This window comes from Myripristis murdjan, chromosome 4 (assembly GCF_902150065.1).
Source record: "Myripristis murdjan chromosome 4, fMyrMur1.1, whole genome shotgun sequence".
NCBI classification, from domain to species: domain Eukaryota; kingdom Metazoa; phylum Chordata; class Actinopteri; order Holocentriformes; family Holocentridae; genus Myripristis; species Myripristis murdjan.
Window position 1 is genome coordinate 24516674 of NC_043983.1, and position 25591 is coordinate 24542264.

Sequence of the window (25591 nt, forward strand, 5' to 3'; positions counted from 1 at the left end):
CCTCAGTCTCCATTTTGTCATGGTCAGCTGGCTAAGTGAGTTCACTGAGATGGAAGTAGGGTCATTTTACAACACCATATGTCAGAAATATATAATATATTATTGTATTGGAGATGATTCCACTTCCAGAACAAATAAGCATGAGTCCAGAGCAAATAACTATTAATCCAGAGCAAATACCCACTGTTATTTGACAGCATTTTCGAGCAGTCCGAGCTATGTCTGATAAACCACAGATCATTAATATGTTTGAAGCTATTGTGGAAATACCCTTACAGTCATGGCACATGTTTTGTTACTGTCTCACTCTAACCTCAGCCCCCTCAAACTTCTTTGTCTACATGTGCCTTCTGACTCACCACATCTGATATCTAGTATCTTTTTCATTAAATATTAGGATTTTTGTGATATTCAGACTGTAATATTTATCACCACATTGTCAGCCTGAAGCCAACTGACTAATAAGGAGGCCTTAAACACAGTTTGACATATTTAAAACAACTTGATATTGACTTGAAAAATAAGTCTTGTCAACTATGTCTCTAAAACTGTACTTGAAAATAACAGCCATGATGTTGGGGAATTTCTGTCAGTTCCTTGAATGCAAAGGGCTTCAAGCGATTACTTGGATATGGCATGGGAAGTCCCTCCCGTGAGAATACTTTTTTTTCTTTTCTTTTCTTTTTTTTTTTGCTTACGGAAACCTGTCCTTCCTCTTTCTTTGCAGTAGCAAAGTGGTTTTTCATTTTGTATTTGGTCTCAGTGCTGATCCTTCTTCAGATGGTGTGTATTTGGCAAGAACACATGTTGACACCGAAACTATTGTTTACTGTGGACTAGTGTGAAAAAAACAAAACAAGACAAAACAAAACAAAACAAAACAAAACAAAACAAACAAAACAAAACAAACAGAAAAACAAAAATGTGTTTTAGGGTTGTGGGGTGGCCTAATGGTTATAGAGAGATGTTCCTTTAAGTGGACAACACATCTGTCCTTATGAGTTATTCTTCAGCAAGGCATTGAATTGTTACTGCCTCCAGGGTTTCTCTGTCTCACTCTGATCCTGATGTCTCTGAAGCAGGGCAAGCAAAAATAAAATTTGGGCATATTTCATATTTTGCTTTGTGTCAAATTAATTACTTTCTGCATTCAGAGTTGTGTAATCTTACTAGTGGTGTTGATAAAGTAAAAAAAAAAAAAAAAATGCCTGTATCCACACACAATCACCCTTCCCTGTCTTCGTTCACATAAATAATCCTTCATCCTCAGTCAGTGGGGAAATTCCAGGATTTGTGTTGTGATGACACACCATAGACTTTCTCATTCCTGTCTTAAAGGAGACACCTGTTCTTGTATTGACAAAAGTTCAAGATTCTTTACAGAAGCTCCCTTTGTTTCAATTATCAAAATTTGGGATGGAACGCCACATTTTTCTCATCGTCTGATGTTCAAGCAAGCACTCGGGTTGTCACTTGAATTCTGAACCTGTGCAAGAGGTTTACAGGTTTACTTTTAGCTGACAAAACTTTGAGGGGAAGGTTAAGAGTGTCATGTAGAGTGCAGTGGCGAATGATTATTTTATGACTCAATTTGACCATTGGCATGCACCATGATTGTCTCCAGGCAGTAACCCACCCACAGTCAATGGGACGGTTATGCAAAGCTGCAAAAGATAAGGAGCTAGCACTGGTTACATAATTAGGAAAAAAAAACTGACAATATGTTGTGAGGTTTTGGAAAGATGGCTATACTGCACTATGCAATCCTATCAACGCTCACCAGCTACCTAAAAGTGAAAGTTGGAGGAAAGCATCTACAGTTTTGTAATTTGCACAGAATCACTAACATAATTATTCTGTGTGTGTGTGTGTGTGTGTGTGTGTGTGTGTGAAAGCATCTCCCTCTGATGGAAAATCATTGCACTACTCCTGTAGGGACTTATTTGTGAACTTATCACACCTAATGGCATTTTGTCATCTCTTATAGGTATCACTATAATATTATTATATCATTCTGAAAAGGACTGTTTATATTAATAGTGACGGTGATATTAACAGAGTTAACAGAGTGAGGAGGACAAAAAAACTCAAGAAAAGACAACAAAAGTAAAAAAGAAAAAAAAAGATAACGAACAGTGCAAGGAATAGGACAAAAAATGATTACACAACAACCAAGTGTAGCTTACTGTTTTTCATTAGGGTCTCTCTCTCTCTCTCTCTCTCTCTCTCTCTCTCTCTCTCTCTCTCTCTCTCTCTCTCTCTCTCGTGCACAGACTCACACACACACACACTCACGCGTGTCTCCCAAAGGGTTAACATTGTCAGCGTGATTGACGGACTAAACAACCAATCAGCTGCCGTTTGCGTAGCAGGCCATTGCGCTGTTTTCGGGAAAAGGGACGTAACTTGTCAGGAAGGCTTAGAAGAAAAAGTACGTCTTTACGGACTCTGCTGCAACGACGAGAAATACCTTGGAAATAACGATTTTTATTGTCTTTTGAATCCCACCGACGGTTTGCCAACAAATCGCCAACTAACAAGACGCCACATCTTGTTAGAGAGGAGCTCCGACTCGGACCGAGAGTCTAATGTACAAAACGAAACGGAAGTGACTTGCCAGCTGTCTGGCTACGCTTGCTAGGTGAGTGCCTAAAACATCCGCTTCTGGTACTTTTCCATGTTATTCTGACAGATGAGACACGTATACTTGCTTGTACTTATTCTCATTTGTCGTCAAGTGGAGATGGCCAGCTTTCCTCTGTCTATCTTGTCTATGTTGGACCACCTAAACTTGGCTAGTAACAAGCTAATGTCAACTAACGTCAGTCGCCTTGGCATCGTAGCCATGAGTGTGTCCCGGGCCGTCACATCCAAGTTTCACCGGGGCTGCAAGGGAGGGGTGGGGTGGTGGTGGGGATTTCATGTCAGGGACCCCCACACAGACACAACAGGGATCCCACTGGATCCGATTTGACCCAGAATAGAATGATTTGGACTGAGTTTGTTCGTGTTTGTTGAGGCCTGACTGTCTACAGGAACTGTAGGTGGGGGGATAACAGAGGGGACAGTGAAACCAACCTCATAGCAAAATAGCAGGCCGTTTAAATTCTGGTGTTGTGTCAATGTGAAATAACACTGAAACAAATTTATCCTGCATTTTGCTGGGGACCTGGTGGGACCCCACAGGAAGACCCTTGGTGGCACCCCACTTTTGATAATGCTGTGTGAGTTATTTATTTATTTACTTATTTGGAATTTGTAACAGTTGGATAACAATAAGGATGACTTGTTATCGTCCCAACTTACAGAACAAATTCTATACTAAGCTCAGAAATGACACAAACACACAAGCCCCTCCTATGGGTGGGTGGTGGGGGGTTCCTAGGATAGCATCCTAATGAGCATGTTTATGTGGCTTCAGGCTTGTCTGTTTAGGTGTCCTTGATATGAATAACTACCGGAACTCCTGGACTACACACACACACACACACACCACACACACATATACACATACAGTGTCTGAATGTCAAGTCAGACCTTGAAACACTGAATAAAGAAAGTGTTTTCACACTAAAGGGCCGTCATGGGGCTTCTGATGAAACTTTTAAAACACCTTGATCAGCATTGTCTTAAAACTACTTCTCCTTTGCAGCATTGCCTCAAGCTGGCACGTAGCACTGACACATCTTGTGCTGTCCAGCTTGAGCGTTAAAAGCACCTTAACCACATGGTTATGTTTGAGGAGCATTTCATTCAAGTCAGACTTAGCAGTGACAAGATTAAATATTTGCTGTGATAACATTTTCAAATCTGTGTCAACATTCACTTGTATTGACTGAAATGTCAACTTTTTCAGTTACTGAACTTCAGATTGCAGTTTCAAACAGGGCACTGTCCAAACCACATTTGTTCACCCATATGTAGGTGGTGGCCAGTACAAGAATGAGTCAAAGGAACTTATGCCAAATGACTAAACTATCATCTACCTTATTTGGAATAATGCCTACTTGAATTGTTCATTAAAATTACTTTAATCCTTTCCTTTAATCCTTCTATTTATTTATTTTTTTTAACTATAAAAAATATAGTTTGAGCGTTTTGCGGTAGTGCTTGCACACACCTAAGTAAAAGTCAGTATTTGTATATAAGTAACAACATTAGCATTGTAACATTTACCTTTTAAAAAAACACTAGAGAGTTCAATAGAGCCACACAGTTGGTCGTGAAATTTAGCATGCTGAAATATTATTTGCAGTCACTGCAACAGGTCCTGACCTGGTCATTTGCCCAGTGGTCAGAGAGTGCTTTCTCAGAGCTCTCGGTGTGGAGATACTGAGCTGGTGATGAAAAGTTGCTGGTATTTGGTTGGTTGGTTATGATGTGATATGACAGAATGTTTCCAAATCACTGCTTCTTAAGACAGTCAGAACAGCAACAGGGAACAAAATGGGGTTCATCATCATCATCGTCATCATAATCAGGTCACATCATCTGGCCAGATGAAACAAAATCTTTTCCCAAAAGAGAGGCATCAGAGGGAGAGAGAGAAAAAATATGAAAGAAGAAGGATCTGAAATTGTCAGCCTCACTGCCAGAACACTCGTGTGGTCTGGTGAAGGGCAAAATATGCAGGGAAGTTTTCTGGTTACGCAGACAAATGAGTAGGATAGAGTAAAGTGAAACTTAAAAAAAAAAAAGACTGCCAACACACACACACACACTCACACACACTTTCTCTCACACATACACACACACACACACACACACACACACACACTTGGTTCAGACAGGACCCGGATGCATCGCGAAGCAGGAGCTTGCGCGTGAATTTACTTTCTCTCTCTCTCTCTCTCTGTGTCTGTATGTATGTGCTATGTGTGTCTGGTCTCTCCCTCACTTTCCTCCTCTCTCCCTCAGCTCTCGCTCAGTTTAAACACAACTGAGGAATAAGTATGTAATTTAATGGTTAAGTCTGCATGGTTCTCATTAGGGCTGGGACAATATCTTTATGTCCCAATTCGATACTATCACAATACTTGAGTATTCGACATTCGATTTGGTATTCGATTCGATATGTATTGTTATTTTTAAGTATTGTGTTCCAATGATATGGCTACTATGAGAGCAAACATCATCTCACATGAATGAAATTGGGCTCATTGAATCTACAAGAGTCTGGGCTTTCTGGTCATAACCAGTTTATGCAACTCCAGGACTGTTTAGGCCCCTAGTTCTCATAGTCGGGCTGAATCATAAGGCAGATTTCAGTTATCGTTGCTGTAGATATGAATCTGTTTTGTCTCTGACAGAAAACAATGTTTTCAGTGGAAATGGAGAGATGGAGATGAGGAATGGAGTGGAGAGGTAACTGAAAGAGAGACATGCGAATAAGGAAAACATTTAGACTGCATTTTCTAATGTACTCTGTTGACTGTTGAGAAATCTGGTCTGAACCAGCCATAATGGGCTAGTAGTTTCAGTTCTTCAGCCATAACAGAGAGCTCATCAGTGAATCATCTGGTGTAGCATAGTTGGCCATAAATGGTTAAAAGTCAATACGTCAACAAATACACTGGATGAAGTTTTGCCTAGCTTCATTTAATGCATCCATTGTTGTAGTACAGTATAGGACTCAAGATATAATAAACTACAGAGCTTTCACAAACCTGCACTATAATCTCTACAGGTCATGTACAGGTTGGACTCAATCAATTCCTTTCCACTCTGTAAAACCTGACTGCCATGACACCTTCCTTCATGACCCTTTCCATTACCCACAGAATGGGTACTTTACTGTGGAAATGACCATTTGGAAGTCAAAACCTGAACTGTATGTATGTGCAGCTTAAGAGATTGGGTAAAAAGACAACTAAATGCATTTCTGATGCAATAGTCATTATATTTTAGGTTAATAATGAACAAATAATAAACAATAAATGAATTTAAGACACAGACGCAAGCTACAATGGTCTAATATTGAGGAATTTCAATATTTGCAAGTGGCGAAATAGCCCCATATTTGGGATCAAAAATAAAAATGGAGAATTTGCATAAAGAAAAATTGTTTTATATCCCAAGAAAGAGTAAGCTTTGAACTTTAAATTAAAACAGAGATCAGATTTTTTCATACATTCCCACATGCAGTTATGGGCCAATGAAAATCTGACACGAAAACTTTGGCTGCCATCCAGAAACCAATGCATATATCTGACTAACGATTAATGCTTTGAACAGTCCATGTATGTATCTCAAAGCTCTGAAAAAATCAAGAAGCTGGGGCATACAAAGTTGTTTTCCCAAGGCCCAAAATTGACACCTGAAAATGGAGGAAAAATAAGGATGCGCAAAAATCGCACCAAAATCGACACATAACCCCCTTACTAAATTGTCCGTATCTCAAAAAGTATCCATCCAAGCAAACTAAAATTTTACAATGTGCCTATTGGATAAATAAGGAACAACTGGTGAAAATTTCAGAATTTTTTGAGACCCAAGTGTGTGGGATGTCCTGAAAATGTGTTGAAATGACATGGAATGACCCACATGCTAGAACACACTTCTCAGTCTCACTTTGGTGTCACTTACAGACCCTCCACGTTACAGAGTTAACTATCCCCTCATCTGACAGAGCTACCCTCAAAGTGCCTTGAGCCCTGAAATCACTTATGCTAAACAGCCATAATTCACCATATTGGTTGTCTCTGTAGGCTGTGTTGTGCTCAAGTTACTTCCTCTTGTTAGATGGTGTTGTTTTTGTTTCTGCGTGCCAGCTTGTTCTCCTTTTAAGTTTTTTTTCTGTCTGGGTGTGTGTATTTTTGACCTGATTATATTTTATTGTTCTAGTTGTGTGTGTGTATTTTTGTAAGCTGTTTTGACTCGAATGAGTGTACTGTTGTCAGTATATGAGCATACGTCATGATTCACTGTGCGGCTAGTTGTATAGTACAGATGTTGACCAAACATGTCTGAAGCCTTATGGTCACTCTAGTTGTGTGGTGTCAGTTCATCTGTTACTATATTTTCAGGTGTAAATGATATTACAATGTATAATGTACCGTAACTCTTTTATACACTTTAATGACCTTTGACTATTTGTCTGTTTGTCCAGTCAAATTCATGCTCTAGACCACTTCTGTATTTGAGTGTATCATATATTCTTTGCTTGAAGGGTGCTTCTGCACAAACATGTCTGTTTTCTTCAGATAAACGTGTGCATGTGTGAGTGTCAGTCTGATTGCATTTGTTGTATGTTATGATTGTAGTGACTATGGGTCTGTCAGTTGCATTTAAGGCCACAGTGTTGTAAGTAAATCAGGTGTGAATTTTGCATGACAGAATCATTAATTATGACTGTATAATGCCATCTTTGTCACTCCCATCGCAAAGTGCTGTAAGTGTTTGCGCAAGAATGCAAAGTAAACTTTTATTGCATGGTTGTTTTTTTTTTTTTTTTGAACTGCAGTGTAAACACAGCTTTGCAGAACTTTACCCACCTAATGGCTGTAGGTGCACTGAGGTGGAGGAGGAAATATATTTACAGAACTGGAATCAATACAATGACCATACCTTATCAAATCTGCACTCTTGAAGATCATTTGACTATTTCTATGGAAACGGTGCATGGCATGAGTTTAATCTTGTCTACTTTAGTCCATGGGATCTGCAAGTTGTCTGTACAGAAAGCTGCACGTAGGATTATGATATGAAAGCACCACAACAACAAGGCAAACAGTAAGCAAATAAAAGATAAGAGGAATTGTTTAGTTTTAATTTTAGTTTTTATTTGCTCTGTTTTCATAACTGGAACAGACACTCATTGTTAGGAATGGAAATCACTTGGTTACTGCGATACTACCACAATATTTTGCCCACAATAACAATTGTATTGCGATACAGGTGATTCTACGACATGCAATATATTGTTAGATAATCAGCTGTGATACATCATGATATCTGTAACTGGAGAGGAAAAAAATACACTGGAAAAGGCAAAACAGTTTTCCAGTAAGCAGGAATGAGTTGTGTTTGTCAGTGTTTTAATATGGACAGCGACTGCAACATGTGTATGACAGAACAGTCCCAGTTTAAATAAGTCAGGGATCAAGTATGCCTCAAAGGAACTCAAATGTGCATCTATGCAAATTTGAAAACTCAAATATCAATACTTGTCCCACTTCATCCCTGGCCTACACATTATACAGAACTTTGCCCAAGCCAGTGATACTTGGTGAAACAAAGTGTTTTTATCTGTAATACAAACTAGAGGTTATTGTAATAGCATAAATATAGTCACTAGTAACTTAAAATTATAACTGCCACAAATGAAAAGCAAATAACTTCCAGTAGCAACTAAGATTAGCCAGCATCATGCTTGGACAAGGGCAAATAGGCTTAAGATAAGACTGAACACAGCATATTTAAAAAAACAAACAAACAAAAAAAAAACAGAATACACTTGAAAGCTTTGGAACAGATTGAAACAAAATTTCAAAAACAGTCAGCGCTCAAAACCCATTGGATTGCTGCTTCCTTATTTGATACATTTTTAGTCATATTTCAAACTTGTTCATGTTTTAGTCGGATGTATATGTACAGTATTGGATTTTTGGTATTGGGTATGGTACTGTGTTTTTGGTTTTTGGTCCAGTTTTCTTTGGGTGAATAGGTTTGTAAAACAGCAACAACAGCTCACTCGCTCATTTCAGCATTAGTTGCGTTTCCATCCAAATAGATTTTAACCAAATTTTCAGAAAATCAAAAAAACAAAATGCGAATTTATGCGCGTTTCCATCCACTTCTGTAATGTATCCAGTATAGCATTGATATTGTTTTCTTTAATTAGTTCAAGAAAAGTTAAAAGTCTCTTCTTAGGGCCAAACATACTGGGTGTTGTTGTCATCTGCTGGCATTTTTCGTCTGTACAGTGGAGTGGAAGTCACGTGATTATGAATGCAACCCGCTCGTGCTGGAGCCTCCCTAAACGCCCTGGGACTCTGCGTTGTGTTGGATGTAATGGGAGGTGTCATGCAGAGAGACGGAGCACGGCACACAAGACTTCTGATTGTGGCTGGGACCCGAAGCTTTATTGGCACACAATGGAAACCACAGCTCCACATCTGCTGCTGGCCCTTACGAAGTAGTGAAAGTAAACATTTTTTTTTTTTTTTAAAGAAAATATCTTCAAGTACAAAGATATTCCGGTGCAAAACATAAAATGTGCAAAAATAATAATCTAATAATGAAAACAATAAAGTACTGCACATTCATATTAAGTAAGGCACTTTTAACCTTTAGTTCAGGGAAATAGTCATCATATAAAAAATAAATGACATGAGCAATCAGATAGCTAACAATGACAATAACAATGGAAAGCTAATGCTTCATCCTGCACTATTTTCAATGAGTGAGTACTCTGCTAATGGCCGGAAAACTAGCCAACATCACGGCCGATATTAACACGCAAAACACAGGTACAAACTTCTCATTCACACCAGTCTGTACATTAATATCTTAGCAAACACATTAGCTGAACAGATCGATTGGATGGCTGTTTTTATGTTAAAATATTTAAAGATGATGCAGGGGGCTGTTTACAGTGCTTACCTTACGAAGTAGTGAAAGTAACTATTGAACCAAGACAATGTTCACGTCAGGAAAACTTTAACTACAGTGTCCTGTAAGGGACAAACCACAATTAAAACTCGAATTACGGTGTCTTTTAAGGGACAAAATACACTGCTCGCAGGATCCTCAAGGGCATACACAGCACAATAGCGACACCTTGTGACATATTTAGGTAACTACCTTACATGATCATCATCGTTTATTCTCTAAACCAGTTTCCATAGAACTTATTCGCATTTTCCTTTTATCGATACACCAACTTTTCCACCTCCGACCAAGCGTAAAAACTTTTTTGCGATATTTGGAGATTTTTTTTTTTTTTTTTAATTTTCAGTGTTTCCATTTGGGTTTTCAATGTGGAAGTTGAAAATGCGACTAAAAACAGGTGCGAAATTTCAGGATTACAGGATTTCACAAGTAAAATCACAACATAGCACTTTATGTTTAACCCAGAACTAAAAATCTTACTATTTGTTGGAAAGTAATCACAGTGTGATAGCTTTAAGATGTGATGAGAAAATCCACCAACATTAATCCAACTGACAAGGACAAGAGCAGGCGAAGGAGGAAGTAATAATTACTGTAACACGTTTGTGAAATAATAAATTTAAATTTTCCTTAAGTTTTACATTTCAGGGAATATCTGTTTCGGTTTAGTTTCGGTTTTCTGTTAAACAGATGTGACTGAATAAGGGAGCTACATATACATTTTTTTTTATTACTTGGTTAAGTGAATGCATGTTGTGTCACACATGTAACAATGTCTGTCTTCTTCCTTCCTTTAACATTTGTGAGTGAAGGAGGGAGAGAAAAAAAAGACTTCATGACTCAGAAGCTTGACTGGTGACTCACTGCAGCTGTTTTCTCTAGAAAATTAGCTGCAATACGTCTGATGAAAAATGGTAGATAGTTACCAGCATTGAACTATGCTGTTTAGTCAAGGTTATTCCTGAGAATTTCAACGAGCATATCATTATGAGTCTAGTCAGAAGAGAAAAAATTGCGAAATATTAAGGAGGTGCAGGGTACAATACTAAAAAAAAGAGGAAAATGACTTGAACAATTGATAGAATAGAATTGTCCCATTTTTTTTTTTCAGGAAGCATGGAGGCATATCAAGGCAACAGATGAAGTGAGAAATGGTTTTCAGATAAAATGAATTTCAAGAAATAAAATCTCGCCTCCTAGTAGGGCTGCATGATACGGACAAAAATATATATCTCAATATTAATGCCAAATATCTTGATAGTGATATGATGTGATATGACCATGGGTTCACACTTATTTGAAATTTTAAGTGTAGCAACAGTGAATATTAAGCATTCTTCCAAAAACAAAACAAACAAACAAAAAAAAACATAATAATACCAAATAAATGTAGAAAATGTAATTACTTCACAAAGTATTTTATTGATCAGAACAGACCAATCTCTGTCTTAGGCTAATCCTAACCCTAAATTTGATAGCATCTATGTCAATGCCTTTTGTGAAATTAATCTTACATGTTCATATGTAGATAGGCTAACATTGACTCCTACTTCTTAGTAATAAACAAATGAAACTATTTAGTCAACAACAGACTCAGGGTGCTTTGAACATCACCAGATCTGGAGATATCAGTGTTGAGTTTTTGAGCTCTCTGCCGGTCTTTGATGTTGTGACTCTGAATGTGTATGGGTCCTATAGAGAGTCTGCCGAGACACCTTATCTTTGACTGATGTGACAGGCTTAGAAATAAGTATTGTAAACAAACTACATGTCACATGATGTTGCAGCGCTGTTGCCTATGGATGGGTCATGATTTTGGAAATTTTCAAATAGTCATAAGTCATAATAAAAAATGGAATATCTTATGTGACTATTGTGGTCATAAAAATATATATTTTCCCTTGTTTTAAACGGTACGTGGTAGTAACACATTGTGTTGGGGGGGGGGGGGGGGGGGGGGGGGGTTGTAGGGTGTAATAAAGTCAGATAAGTAGGGCCAGCACAAGTCCATGCTAAAACTTATAAGTCAATAAAGTGAGGAGGGAGCCAGTGAAGGGAAGCCAGTACAGGTGTGATGCGGTCAAACTTCCTTGTGAAGGATCTGGATTCTGGACCAGCTGAAGACTACTGGCACTACAGACAGTCAAACCATAATACAGAAGATTACAGTAATCGAGGCAAGATGTAACATACGCATGAACAGTTTCTGTATCAGCCATACTTAGCATGGGCCTAATTTTAGCGGTATTGCGGAGGTGATAAAAAGCAGTTTTGGTATCGTTTTCGACATTAGTGACTAGTGAGAGACTAGTCAAACATCACACAAAGCTTTTCAGCTGTAGAGCCTTGAAAGATGATGGAGTTGTCAAAATTTAGGGTGAGCTCACTAAAAAGGTACTTATGTGCAGGGGGTCCAATGACCAGCATTTCAGTCTTGCCAGTGTTACACGCAGGACACGCTGCCCTACCTGAGCAATTACTTTTCATTCCCATGTGAACAGACTAGAGCAGCCACACGACCTGTGTGAGCAGCGCTTCTCAGGCATGGCTTGAGCCTTGCTGCATCATCTAGAGTTTCAACATGGAGTGTATTTTCTCTGTGTAAGGTCCACAGTTCTCAGGAAAAACGCAGTGAAAACAATCTGCTGATATTCATATTGACATCATACCAGCAACATTACATAATTGACACCTTCACTATAATTTAAATATCTGTTGAATATGTCACAGACATGAAAAAAATATATAATTTTTTAAAACGCATGGGGAAAGTAGAGGCTACATGTGTACTATATAGTCTTAGCAGAAGCCCAGTCCCAGTATTATAGATTAATGCTACACCCTCACGTTTTTTTTTTTGTTTTTTTTTTTTTTGCCCTAGCAGTATGATAGGTGTTGGAGCGTGAAGCTTCATTTAAAGGCAAAAAATATCAGGCTTTAACCAACTTTCACACAAAGCCATCATGTTAAGGCAGAGTTCACTGATCAGGTCGCCAGTGTTGGGCAGTAGCGGCGTTACAAGTAGCGACGTTACAAGTTTAACTAAATTTCTCAGGTCTTAACGTCGCTGTTTTCCAAATCAAATAGCTTTTAAGTAGTGGAACTATTTTACTGATCAAATAGCGCGGTAGTGTCCGCAGAAGCTACATTTCTCCAGCTATTTCTCAACCTTAAACGCAGCGGAGATTTTGCTGCGGTTTGACATCTGACATCTAACTAGGAGCAGCGAGTGACGTCACCGCCGCTCACAGACCTGAGTGTAGCCGAGCCGACAGCCGCTCTTCTGTTTGACGTCGCGTACCTCTCCTAACTGCTGCAGCGGGACACGAGCACGCGTGTCGCGTGATCAAGCAGCTGCTTTAAGAAAAATCACTTTTGAACTGAACATTTTTTGCCTGACTCTCTGTTTGACTGACAGTTCTATTGATCACTAAGATAGCAATGACTTGGAATGAAGTTTGTTCGATGTTTAAAAAAAAAAAAAAAAAGTAGCTTTGTAGTTAAGCTACATTTTGTCACTGTATTGTAGCTTAGCTTGCTACATTATCTGGAGGGTAGCTTCAGTGTAGTGAAGCTTCATTTAATGCAGAGTAACTGGTAGCTTAGCTCACTACATTTTCCAAGTAGTCTCCCGACACTTTTTAAAAAAAAAAAATATTATTATTATTATTATTATTATTATTATTATTATTTAGATAGCTGACCGGCCCATACAACCAGTAGATCAGCGGCCCGATTGACACTGGGCTGGCCCAATCACGTTGCTAAACCACCCATTTTGCATAGTTTGGTCCCGCCTGCATAATGATTTCGGCAAATAAAGTCATTGCAAGAGTTTGTTTACTAACCACTGGGCCAGCACTTGAGACACGCTGCTCTTTTGCTCTGCGGCCCATTGGTTATTTTCCTTCACTGACACGGGGCTGGCCAAATCATATCAAGAGCCTTTAGCTCGGTGCGCCAGTGTGCAGTGCAAGCTCTTCAAGCAAATGCTGCCAAATGTGCAGCCTCCTAATGTACACAAAGCTTTACTAGCCAACGATTCAGTGACACTAACCTGCCGTATCTGTCATCATAACCCCTAACTAGTGGAGGGCCAGAGACAATCAACTGATGCTGTCATCTTTTTGATGAAGTCATAGGTGCTGCCTATTTTCTATTTTGACCTGATTGCCTCATCCCAGTAGTAGTGGCAGCCAGCAGCCAACAGCAGAATACAGGTGTTGATAGGTAATGTTAATGAAGTGAAAACACAAAAGGGGAAGAGTAACGTAAGCGAGAACAAAAGGATTAAGAGAAAGACACGGAAGATCACAGTTGCGACACAGTGAGATTAGTTAGTAAGAGATACCTAGTGTGTGCATATTCAGGCAAATTATCCAGACGCAAGACACAAAAGGCAGTTCAGTGCAGGGTACAAAGGAGTGAGGTGTGCTATAAAAACACGTGTCTATTCATCACACTGTGGCATAATATCCAAATGGGCAACATTGTTGGGGGACATGTTTACTTGTTAGGTGGTACAACAACTGAATGTAGAAATTCACAAGCCCCCTGAATTTACCCTTTGTTCTTTTGTTTCCCCCCCATGTTAATGTAAGTTAATTTCCGGTAAACAATCCTGCTAAGGTTTAAGTTCAGCGCTGTAGAACTAGTAGAACTTGTCCATGGCTGAGGACTGAGGTTATACAATTGACGTTTGTTGTTCCTCTTAGAGCCACTGCCTCAAGAGAATACACTGGCTAATGCTGCTAATGAACGCTAATGGCCTATTCACAATGCACTGTCTCTTGTCACAATATAAATCTGCCACTGCAGGCAAGAGGGTGATGGAGTTCAATGTTTTGATTTCCAGTACACAGCCAAACTGGGCCAAATGGGCATTATTCATCATTGGCCATTCACTGGGAAAGTTTCGATTTTCTGCCAACACAAATGATTCCTCGGTTTGTTTATACTGCAGGCTTAATACTTTTTTTGGAATTCTGATTAATTCAATGGGGGATATCAAATCATTTAATATGTGGCACTTATTAGTGTTCTTGATCCCATTCTTTATGACCCCTTCTGATGAAAATCAAGTTTTTAACCTCAGGAGTGAAATATGCAGTCAACGCCATGGCTGAGTTTTTCTACTTTGAAACTGAAGGAACTAATCAGGATGATGTTTTCCATGTCATTTGCACCAGCACTGCCGATTGCTTTGAATGTTTAAAAACAAAATAAAACAAAACAACACACCACAACCAACTTGAAATGGCTACTTCACATGAACAATATGTAGGCTAAGTAAGAGATTCGCTGAAAAAAATAATTTTTTACATGGTTAGATCATCAACTGTGGCACAACTTTCAGGGAGTCCCCATAGTGTTATCATGGGGACTCCCTGTTTTTGTGTAATTAGAGCTGCCCCACAAGAGTGTTTTATTTTCAAAAGATCCAGAGTATCAGCTTGAAATGGCTGCTTCACATGAATAATAATATTATTTTCCAGATTTTCCAGATTCCAGATTTATTTTCCAGATTCACTGGAAAATCTTTTTCAGATGGATAGATTATCAAATATGATACAAGTCACAAACCTAAGTGTGAGCAAGGGTGGCTGAATCTGAAAGACTGAAATACAGTCCTCTTTCCAAAGATATAAAAATATAGTTCTTCATTAATGAAAAATTTAAAAAATGGTCTACACTTCAAACCCATATATTATGATGGTTATAAATCTATCGGTGTTGCCTTTCATTAGTCTGACTGCTAGAGCTCCAGTCAAACCAAGGACATTTACGCCTGTGGCGGGAACTGGACTTTAATTTGTGCTTAAAATTGCAATGCATGGTGTACAAACTGACAGTAAGCACAAGGGCGGTTTTGTGTGACATTCTTTACTCTTAAGTACTGTAGTGAATAATGTGTTGTAGTTCAGGATGTTTTCCTGGCATCCACTACAGGTGAACCTCCTGGCTCCCCCTGCATAGTATTGATAGGCTTTATGCTGATGTCATGAGCCCAGCAGTCATGAGTAGGAGTGTGTGTTGAGAAGTTGACGTCATTTCACTGGGGTTGTGTGGGTATAGTGAGGTCATCACTGTGTGTGTGTGTGTGTGTGTGTGTGTGTGTGTGTGTGTGTGTGTTCGTGGTTGAGGCTAGTGCACAGGAGCAGTATGAGTCATCAGGCTGATTTGAACTCTGCATCACTGTTGCGTGCTGTCTATTGAGCTCACCACAGGATCAATGCCATTTTCTCCTTACTGTAACGCACATACATCTTAAACGCACTTGATTGCTTATGTTCGCCACCCACAACCCACCCACTTGAGAGGTGGGTGGTTGCTGAGTTTTAGTCATGAATCAGAAGTGGGCTGTGGGAGGATTACAAGGTTAATTCCTAGGTTTATCCCAGTGAACTTGGTATTTAAAGTTATTGCTTGTGTTTTAACAGCCTTCCCTAAGCCAAATGTAAAAGTTGGCTCGATAACACTATCTACAGTAGTTAGAAACTATTAGTTGTTAGACAATGTATATGTAGTTCGATTTACCTATCTATTAATCATGGCCGTACTGGTAAAGAAATTTAAGTCAGGAATCCTAACCTTGGTCCACTGATCACTGAAGCAAAGGGCAATTTTTCCAACCTTTGCATAGCACTCATGTTAACTGAGTGTTGTGCAGTTTTACACATCACCAAATAACAAGACTGGGTATGCCTAGTGAGCCACAGCACCACTGCATTTGTGCATACAAGCAAGGATGCAGACCAAATGATAAATTCATTTAGAGCTTACCCTTGTCTCTCAGTCACAGTTAGTTAATGTTTGCTAGTCTAGTACCAAGTAAACAGTCAAGACACAAAGTAGTTGCAGTAAATTACCGTTGCAGTACATTTCTCAGCCCTCTCACTCATTCACTCAGTCACTCATTCAGGATCATACAGTGCTCTTGGCTGGCCCTCTTTGTTGGGCAATATGTGTCAAAAGGTTACTAATATGAGTTTTGGAGTTTAATAATTTAAAGTTAACCATTTTTAAGTTTATTTTCTCTGCTGAGTTAAATAAAAGGCAACTGTACTGGTCTGCATCACCAAATAACAGGCAAAATATGATGCATAGTTACATTAGGCACATTGTTAGAGATGTAATGAGAGCTAACATTGTTATCATCAGATATTTAGCCAAGAGCTGTCGTGGCTTCAATTGCTGGCCTAATGTACTCACACATTCAAAGCTCTGTTTCCATGTGTGTATCCACCTCTGCTTTCCCTGTTGTGTTCCATGACAATGCATTAGACCTTCAGATTGGTGGCAGCAGTGGCAGGGCTGTATGGAGATCAGCTGCTCTGTTTTGTTGTAACCAAAAGCTGGCAACATGTGATGAGTGGTCTGATCTGTGCTTCCCACTACATAGGGTTCAGTATGTACAGTATGTTTTTCTTCTCACAGTATTAATTTCTCCGTGTTTCTCTTATATGTCACAAAAAGTTGTAATCTGATTATTTGTTCTTTTGAAAAGTTAGTGGCAAATGAAGGTTCAAATGTTTTGAACTTTGAACACAGGAGCAAAGTTAAAAATTCAAATGGTGTGCGATGCCCTGAAGACGATCTCACCAATCGAAATGTCGCCCTTTTAAGAAAACAAAAGTTTTGTTTGTTGGGAGCTAAACACACAATGCAGACTTTACTTTTGCATGATGCCCAAAGTGCACTGCCACTACATTCTGCATCTCCGCTCTCTTTATTGGAAAACAGTGGCTCAGGCTGTGTGAATTGGTTTTGCTGATGATTATGTGTTGACAGCTTAAATGAACTGTGTGTTGAATTCTGCAGTTGCAGGCCAAACCATGCAGGTTCTTCCAGTAGCGAGCCTGGACTTGACACATAGCTATTGCTCAATTTTACAGTAATGTTGCAGACAGGAGGTGTGACATGAAATGAAAGTAAAAGGATAACATTCCCACTTCCTCCATTTCCTTTTTCATGTCATTCATGTAGTGTCTGGATGCCAAATCTGTGGATGATGGAGCTGAGCAGGCAACTCTGTGGGAAGATGAGGAGGTCCAGTAGAAGGGCTCAGCCCTCCTCCCTCAGTTCATCTCCTCTGAGGGGCCTGGAGATCCACTTTTACCTGCCAGATGTGCAGCAGTTAGAGTACATCAAGGACTGCTACACAGCTGAGGAGCTGTGTGTGGAAGCTGCCAAGAAATGCTGTGAGTAACTGACTTCTGCTTTCTCTAGGCAAAGTGGTTAAATTCCTTAGTGATCATTGATGGTTGTTATAATGACATTTTAACAAGATAATTACTGTTTTTGAAATACTTTAAATATTTTACCTCAAAGGTTTGACCAAGGCTATATTTTATTTTGATCGTAACATTAATTAAGCCTACTCTGTTCTCATTGAGCTTTGAGTTTCTGTATGTGTGAAGTTCAACGTGAAGTTACGGCTTTGTTAGTATACAGTGGATTATATTATATGGATAGTGTTCTTGAAGAAGGATAAATCAGTACCCTTGTAGTGGAACATCAAAACATCTAAATTATTATGTTGTCTCAGAACAGTTTTCTTTAAATAAAGACCACATATTTTCAATAGTGCTACAATAGCTATACTCAGCACAGGCTTTTGGAAACATTTAATACTCAGCACTGACACAACATTGGGCTAGCTTGATATTTTTATTTATTTTTTTTTTGCATGTATAAAGTAGATCAAGTTAATATTATGTTTTGCATTTTACTACATTTTTACAACAGGACAATTGGGAAAACTAAGATGGAAGAATCAAAAATCTTCATCAGCATTTTGCCTGTCTGAACATGAAATTATAATTGCAGAACAACATTTGGTTATAATCACATATGTTCAAACAAGACTAACATATGCAGAAAAATAAGGTATAGTATGTCTTTTGGACTCATATCCAAAGACTGGCATTGCACTTGATTTTTGCTCTATGTAGAGGCCTGGTTGCTTGGAGATAAAATTTTGTCTGATGGCAAGGTGATATTTCCCATCACTGACAACATAGACAAACAAAGCAGCAGGTTACGCAAATGGACAAAAATGCAACAGATGCAGGAGAGAGAAAGAAGGAACAGCACAGCAAATCCAGTCAGATGCAACCCCTATTAAAAACACAGTTTTTACAGTTACATTATTGCAGTTAAAAAAAACAAAAAAAAAAACATAGGCCTATTGGGTTTGGCTATGTTGCCAGCTCCCTGTTTTTGAAGAACACCCTGCAAATATCAGTGACCACTGAGCAAAGTGAATTATTTCATTAGTTTTTGCACCAGTGCTCCATGTAACATGCATGTATTGCAAATGTTGATGAAACCTAAATAGTGTATACATTTTTTGTGGAAAAACAATATGCAAGGACTGTAAGGGACTACAGATGAATTGCAGTGGAATTGGATCATGCTAAAAAAGCTCTCTGATCTGTATGAGCTTTTTCTGGCTTGTCTGTCTGCCCATCCACATGTGAATCAGACTGATCCAATACTGATAATTAACAACCCAGCAAAACCAAGCTGAGTAATGATGCCTGAGCCTTGAAAAGTCCAAAAATGTAACCACATATGGTAAACAAATCACTTTACTTCTTTCATCTTTCATCATGACAGAGATAAATGGGAATAAATGTTGTGGTACAGGAGAAGGAAACTAATTGTTTAAATGTTTGTATTAGGGCTTTAAAAGTCTGTGGTACAACGTGGAACACACAGTCAGTTCAAAGAAAGAAAAAACTTTTTCTGTTGTACCCACTTTCTTTCAGGTTGCCTTAATCTGTTTAAGGCTACTGTCTGGAGTTAGCTGAATGCTGGTGCAAAATGGTGTGTCTGCTAAGAAGCCTTTGCACTTTGAGGGACTTAAGTTATCTGTGGGAATAACAAAAATACAGCACCAAACGACTAACTGACCCCACAAATGCAAAGTGCATCATTAATAGTTGCTTATAGTGTGGATTCAGGATAGGATTTTCCTTTAAGGACTGTATCTAAACAAGATTTATTTAAAACTTTGTACACACTTGTAACAATCAACCTAAATGTATAGGGATAATTACAAAAAAAAATACACGGGATAATTCTTATGGACAAATTGATATGTTTGATTGTACTGTACTGTACTAAGAGATAAATGACAGAAACCGTACTGTGTTCACATTGCTTGTATATTTTTCATGAAAAGAAAGAAACCCAAAACATAAACTCTCACACGTGACAGGTAAGATGTAGTATATAACAGGACAAGCTTAAAGTCCGTCTGTTTAACGCCAGCCGCGTTTCATTGTCCATTCCCTGTGTATCATCACACAGCAAGCAAAATCACGTTCCAAACAAAAAAACACAAAGCGACAATTGATGCCTGCTTCCACTCTGCACAAATGAGTCCGTTAAAGAAAAAAACATTAAATGTCCAAAACAGTCTTTGAACGGACGTCTCTGTTAGAAAAAAGAAAAAAGAAATAAATTAGAACATCTTCACCGGTTGGTCGGCCTCGTTCGCTCACCAGCACAATATCCGATACTCCGGTGACTTCAAGTAGATTTCACGTGAAAATAATTCAGCACTTTTATTCCGCCATCCACCTCGTCTCTCGTAGACTTCCAGGCTCCTTTGTTAAGGTGCGCCTCTTGCGCCCGACACTTCTGTGCCTCTTAAATCAGCTGTAACCAATTTGCCAAATCAGCTGATTGACAAAAACAAAAACAAAAACACCTGGACAGACACTCCACAGCAGGTTCATTGGGTCATTATTATACTAGATAGGATTATAGAGTTACATTTTTCTAACAGGACGTCTTTTCTTATTTATTTATTTATTTACATGAGGAAAAATAAATAAAACAAATAAACTCTTTCCTGCCTTATGTGGCGTTGCTACACACTGAAAGATCTGTTCTTACGACAAAACATCAACATGGCAAGACGAATATGGATTGAGCCTATATGGGGCAATGTTGCGTGACTTTATGATAAACAGGGAAATAAGAGACTACTATTATTTATATTATCAGGAAACATGTGTGTTGAGTGATATCATAATCTTGGGCAACCAAAGAGCTCAGCTGATTGCATAGCCATTGTTTAGCTCTGTGTGGGCTGTTTCAGTTTGCTTAGGGTATTTTCTATCAACTGTGTAATGCTAGTTTGCCTTCAGCCAGAAAGACGCCTTCCCATATGGTTCCCAACACTAACTAATATGTTCAAAATGTCCTTGTTTTCTGTCATCATTCTCCTCTCATTGTTTCAAAGGCTGAATGAGGTTGCTTCATGTTATTCATAACAGCACTTTTCAATGCTCTATTCACTCAGCTTGCCTCATGAGCCAGCTGTTATTCCAACCTGCTGCTCCTCACATCACTGCTGACAGAATGGCTTGTGCCCTCTGAGGATAGAAGATTTTTTTCATATCAATATCCATTCTTCAGCATCTCTTATTTTGGCTTTTATTTAAATAACATCTATGAATCATTTTAAATTCAGTTAACAAAATTTCTAACAAAAAAAAAAAAAAAAAACAAAAAAAAAAAAACTGATAGACTTGTTAATCTCCAGTGTGAACTCCAGTGTGAACACGTACACAGTTAAGAGATGGCATCTGGGCTGGGCTTGGCTAAGTGTTGATGACCTCAGGAATTTCCCTCAAAAAGAAAAAACAAATCAGCAGCACATGGAGATGGAATCATGCAGAGGGGGAGGGGCAAAGAGAAAGAGCAGGGGGAAAAAAAAAAGAAACGATGGCATTCCTGCACGATCACAACTACAAACAGTAGTACAGTTTTCATGCTCGTAAATAAATATCATTTTCAACACAAATGTGCTTTTAGGACAAATTAAATGGTTTGTGTGTTGAGAGCAAACGCAAAAGAGTTGATGCACAACTATAGGCTAGTGTTTGTGTGTGCATCTTTGCGTGATCACCAAATTAGATCGCACCGTGCCTGTTTTGTCTTTATGCTATATACAAAACAACAGAATTAGCATCTGAGCATCAGTTTCTCTTTGTTATCTCTGTTGCTTGCTCTCTTGCACCTCTTGTATTGATTTATACTTCAACACCACTGTGGAAAGTGGTGTTGGCCTATGTTAAGGATAGTGAGACGTATCCTAATTGATAATGTTATTTTGACGTATCCCTGCCTCTCATATTATTTGTCTGTAGTTTTCTCATAAGTACTCTGAAAAATTGGGGGTGCTACAGAACACCACAGAGCATGTTTTGAAGTATCAGTACCAGAAAAATTGCTATGCCAGGAGGGAGTTTTTGATGGAAACTGTAACTTCCTTGTTCTGTTTTCTCTGGTTCCACGGCAGTTGGCATCTTGGTATTTGCTACAAGTTGGTTATGGCTAACATTGGAGAAAGGCTGAGTGACTTCAGAATGCTTCACATGTAAATAGATATAGAATGAACATGAAAACAGGGATAGATTGCCCTAAGTAATGTCATACAAAAACACTAACAACTAGTAGCAGAGCTGGGGTAACTCTTGGTAACACATATTCTGGGGTCAATATCAAATCAATTTTTCTGCTCAAACTATTTAACTATTTTTTTCCTACCATCTCACACAAGATTACTGACTCAAACCAAGATAAACTCTGACCCTTCCATAACCTCTCACTGCTAACAGTCAGCACACCAACCAAGATGTGTCAGATTAAAGGATGGATGGCAATTCTGACATGGTAGTTAACCTGAACGTTTTTTTCTAGAAGGTTCCCTATACAGTATAATTGTGGTAGTAAAATAATAGTATAAATATATTAAGTATAAAGTCATAGTATAAACGTTTTATGAATTATTTAGTTAAATATCTAAATCATAACTGATTCAAACACCATGAATCAAGTACTAGAAAATATTCAAGATCTTTCAGGTTTTTGAGTACCTATTTGCATGCTATTTTTTGTTCATGAGCAACACGTAAACATGAAAGTTTGGGGGGTTTGGAGTTTCAAATCCAGCGTCCCACAGTCAAACCATACATCCATGCGGAAATATTTGAGGCATATTTTTAAGTGAGATTCTTGTGGTGGAGCACATGCATCATCTCCTTTTTTTTAAAAAAAGAGCATCTGACATACTTTCTTACAGCCTGTTTTGAGGAAGAGCCTGCAGAGCAAAGAAAGAAATTGCTCAAAATAACCCCCCCCTCCAATCACCCCCTCTTTCTGTTCTCAGCAATCTCTCCCTTGTGCCATAACCTGTTTGCCCTGTATGATGAGAGCACTGGCCTGTGGTACTCCCCTAACCATGAGTTCAAGATCACAGACAAGACCAGCATCAAGCTGCACTATCGCATGAGGTAAGAATGGCATCACAACCAGATCACAACAGAGCCGAAGAACAGATGAATAGAATATTATTATCCATCTGTGTTATTTGCCATCCACCCATGTACACCTGCTGCATTAAAGCATTTATAACTCAATAAAAGATTATAAAGCTGCAGTGCACAGTGCTGCTATTATTTGTTATTTGCACTTCCCTTTTTAAAGAACTAATAAACTGAAATTGAACAGAGCAGGAGAAACTATAGATTACTTTAGATTTTTCATGTTTGACATCTGTCCCTAGCAGACTCCACGCTGACAACCTGCTCCCACATCTGTTCTCCAAACACCTAGCATCCTGTGTTTTTGTATAGTTGAAAGCGTACAAAAGTCATGTTGAGAAGCAAAAGCTTCTTTGTGTCAACAACATCTCTGGCACTCTCGACTGTTTTTTGCCTCAAAAACGTGGTGGCAGCTGAGAAAAGAGAAACTGTTTGAATACAGTTTAAGGTGTTTTCTGACAGGATCGTTCTACAAGACCCAACACAATACAGACATGCAGATGTGTGGTAGACTGGCATGAGCTCTAATCGAATGCGACCAGAACACAGCAATAAGTGGATTGGCTCATCACTTTTACCATTGCCCTGTCTCTGCTTCCTTAGTGAAGCAAAATAATTGTCAAAGCAAAGGAGGAAAGTTGTCAGCACTTAAGATGCAGGTGTGGTCAGGAACACATGTATTGTGTTGGTTGCAAGGGCAAAACTGGACAAGTTTTTAAATTTGGTCAAGGGTTATGAAACTGCTTTTCTCATTTTGGTTTGGGGTCTAAGAAGAACCCTTGCTTACGGAGAGGTGTGAAGAGGATAGAGCCAAAGTTGAGTTATTATATCAGAAATGACACATTTTGTACCTGAATGGATTCCTTTGAAGGGCGTTAAAGTATAACCTACCATAGCATTGTGTGCAAAGAGGAAAAAGAGCAAGCTGTGGTATCACACACTTCCTCTTTCTGTGCACTCTCTTTCCTTTGACAACAGCAAGAGAAAGGCGAGTGTGGTTTGAGACAAAGCATGGTGTGTCTGTGTGTGTGTTTGTGTGTGTTTTGTACGTTGTATGTATTTGTGTTTGCTGTTGTGTGTATGTGTGTTGTGCTGCAGCCTGCTTTGCATACTGTAGTGCAATCTGCCAACAAGCAGGTTATTGTGGTCAAGTATTGGATACAGATACTCTCTGGCATAAACAAATTCTAACACACACACACACACACACACACAGTCAAGCACATACGCACACATGAACAGTACAAGAGGTTATAGAGCACATCCTGTTCCATTGTCTGTGTTTGTTCCTCAGACATGCACACACATACCCTCATGCGCACACACACACACACACACACACACACACACACACACAGTGTATGTTTCATGCCAATCTCTCACATGTCCTCTACTTCAGATTCACTGCACAGATCAGTAATTGTGTTGCATACAGGCAACTCAGAGTTGCATTCAGCTATTTCTAAGATGCCTTTCATTTTTCATTTTTTCATTTTTTCCATCAGATACCTTAATGACAGACTTCTGTCAACATGAAGCCATAATAACATCTGTGGTGATTCCTGGCTTACCATGTCATTAATATAAAAAGCTTCCTCCTTTCTTTTTGGAAAAAAAAAAAAAACATCATTAACTGCTAACAACTTCCTGGACAAATAGATTTAAAAAAAACTTCCTGCACAAATATTTTTTAAAAAGTGAATTGGGGAATAATATAGCTTGCTGCATGCTCCTGTGTTTCAATGCAGTGTTTTAATGTTAAAATTACACCTGTGCATATGAGATAAAGAGACCTTTCTCTGATTTGAAACAGTATAGCCATTGAAGGAAAACATAGCCTAGCCAAAATGTGAAAATGTGTGTGGTCTTTTGCACCTGTAATTGCATCTCTTTTCTCCCCTCTCTTCCCCTCTCCGTCTATCTCTGCATCTCTTCTCACATACATACCTCTTGTTAATTATATGAACTTGTCTCCTGACCCTCACCTGTCAGGTTTTATTTCACCAACTGGCATGGCACCACTGAGGGAGAGTCTCCTGTGTGGAGACACTGCATCAGCAAACTTCGGGGAGGCCTTAGCCCACAGAAAGTACCTGAAGGCACGCCCTTATTGGATGCTGCCTCCCTGGAGTACCTGTTTGCCCAGGTGTGTATGTGAGTGCATGTGTGCATTATGGTTTGACGCTAGATTGATCTCTCAGACCTCACACCACTGTTTGCTTAATGCCATGTAGCCCAGTTCTAAACTCTGCACCTTTATCCCAGCAATATTCTCCATACCTGCTCAGAGAAAGACAAATGCATTATCTTTTCATTAAAAATACAAGAGACTGAAGTTTTTAAAAAGTTTATTATATGGAAATGAAGAAGTCATCACACAGTAGGCAGTATCTATGCAACGAAAATAACTGCTTTTCTTTAATTGTCCACACTCATTTGGCAGCCCCATATACAGTGCAAATATATTTCTTTAACTGTTTATCTGATGTACTTAAGAATACCCATAAATTGAAATGTAGCAGCCTCCTTAGTCCCATGTAGGCATTTCATCCCAAGTGTGTAGAGTCAAAGCATCACATAGCATGTCATTTCCATTTGTTGATGGAGCTCATTTTATTTGAGTATGCCCATATGTG

The 25591-nt window shown here is 38.8% G+C and overlaps 1 protein-coding gene across 1 annotated transcript in view; it reads left to right on the top strand.

The window, feature by feature from the left end:
- Window positions 1-2370: 2370 nt before the first annotated feature.
- Window positions 2371-25591, top strand: part of jak1 (Janus kinase 1) — a 48842-nt gene continuing 25621 nt past the window's right edge. Inside the window, exons 1-4 of the mRNA XM_030050068.1 lie at window positions 2371-2641; window positions 17599-17813; window positions 22802-22925; window positions 24948-25101. Coding sequence (XP_029905928.1) covers window positions 17606-17813; window positions 22802-22925; window positions 24948-25101 — 486 coding nt within the window. The 5' untranslated portion in view covers window positions 2371-2641; window positions 17599-17605. The remainder of the gene's footprint in view (window positions 2642-17598; window positions 17814-22801; window positions 22926-24947; window positions 25102-25591) is intronic.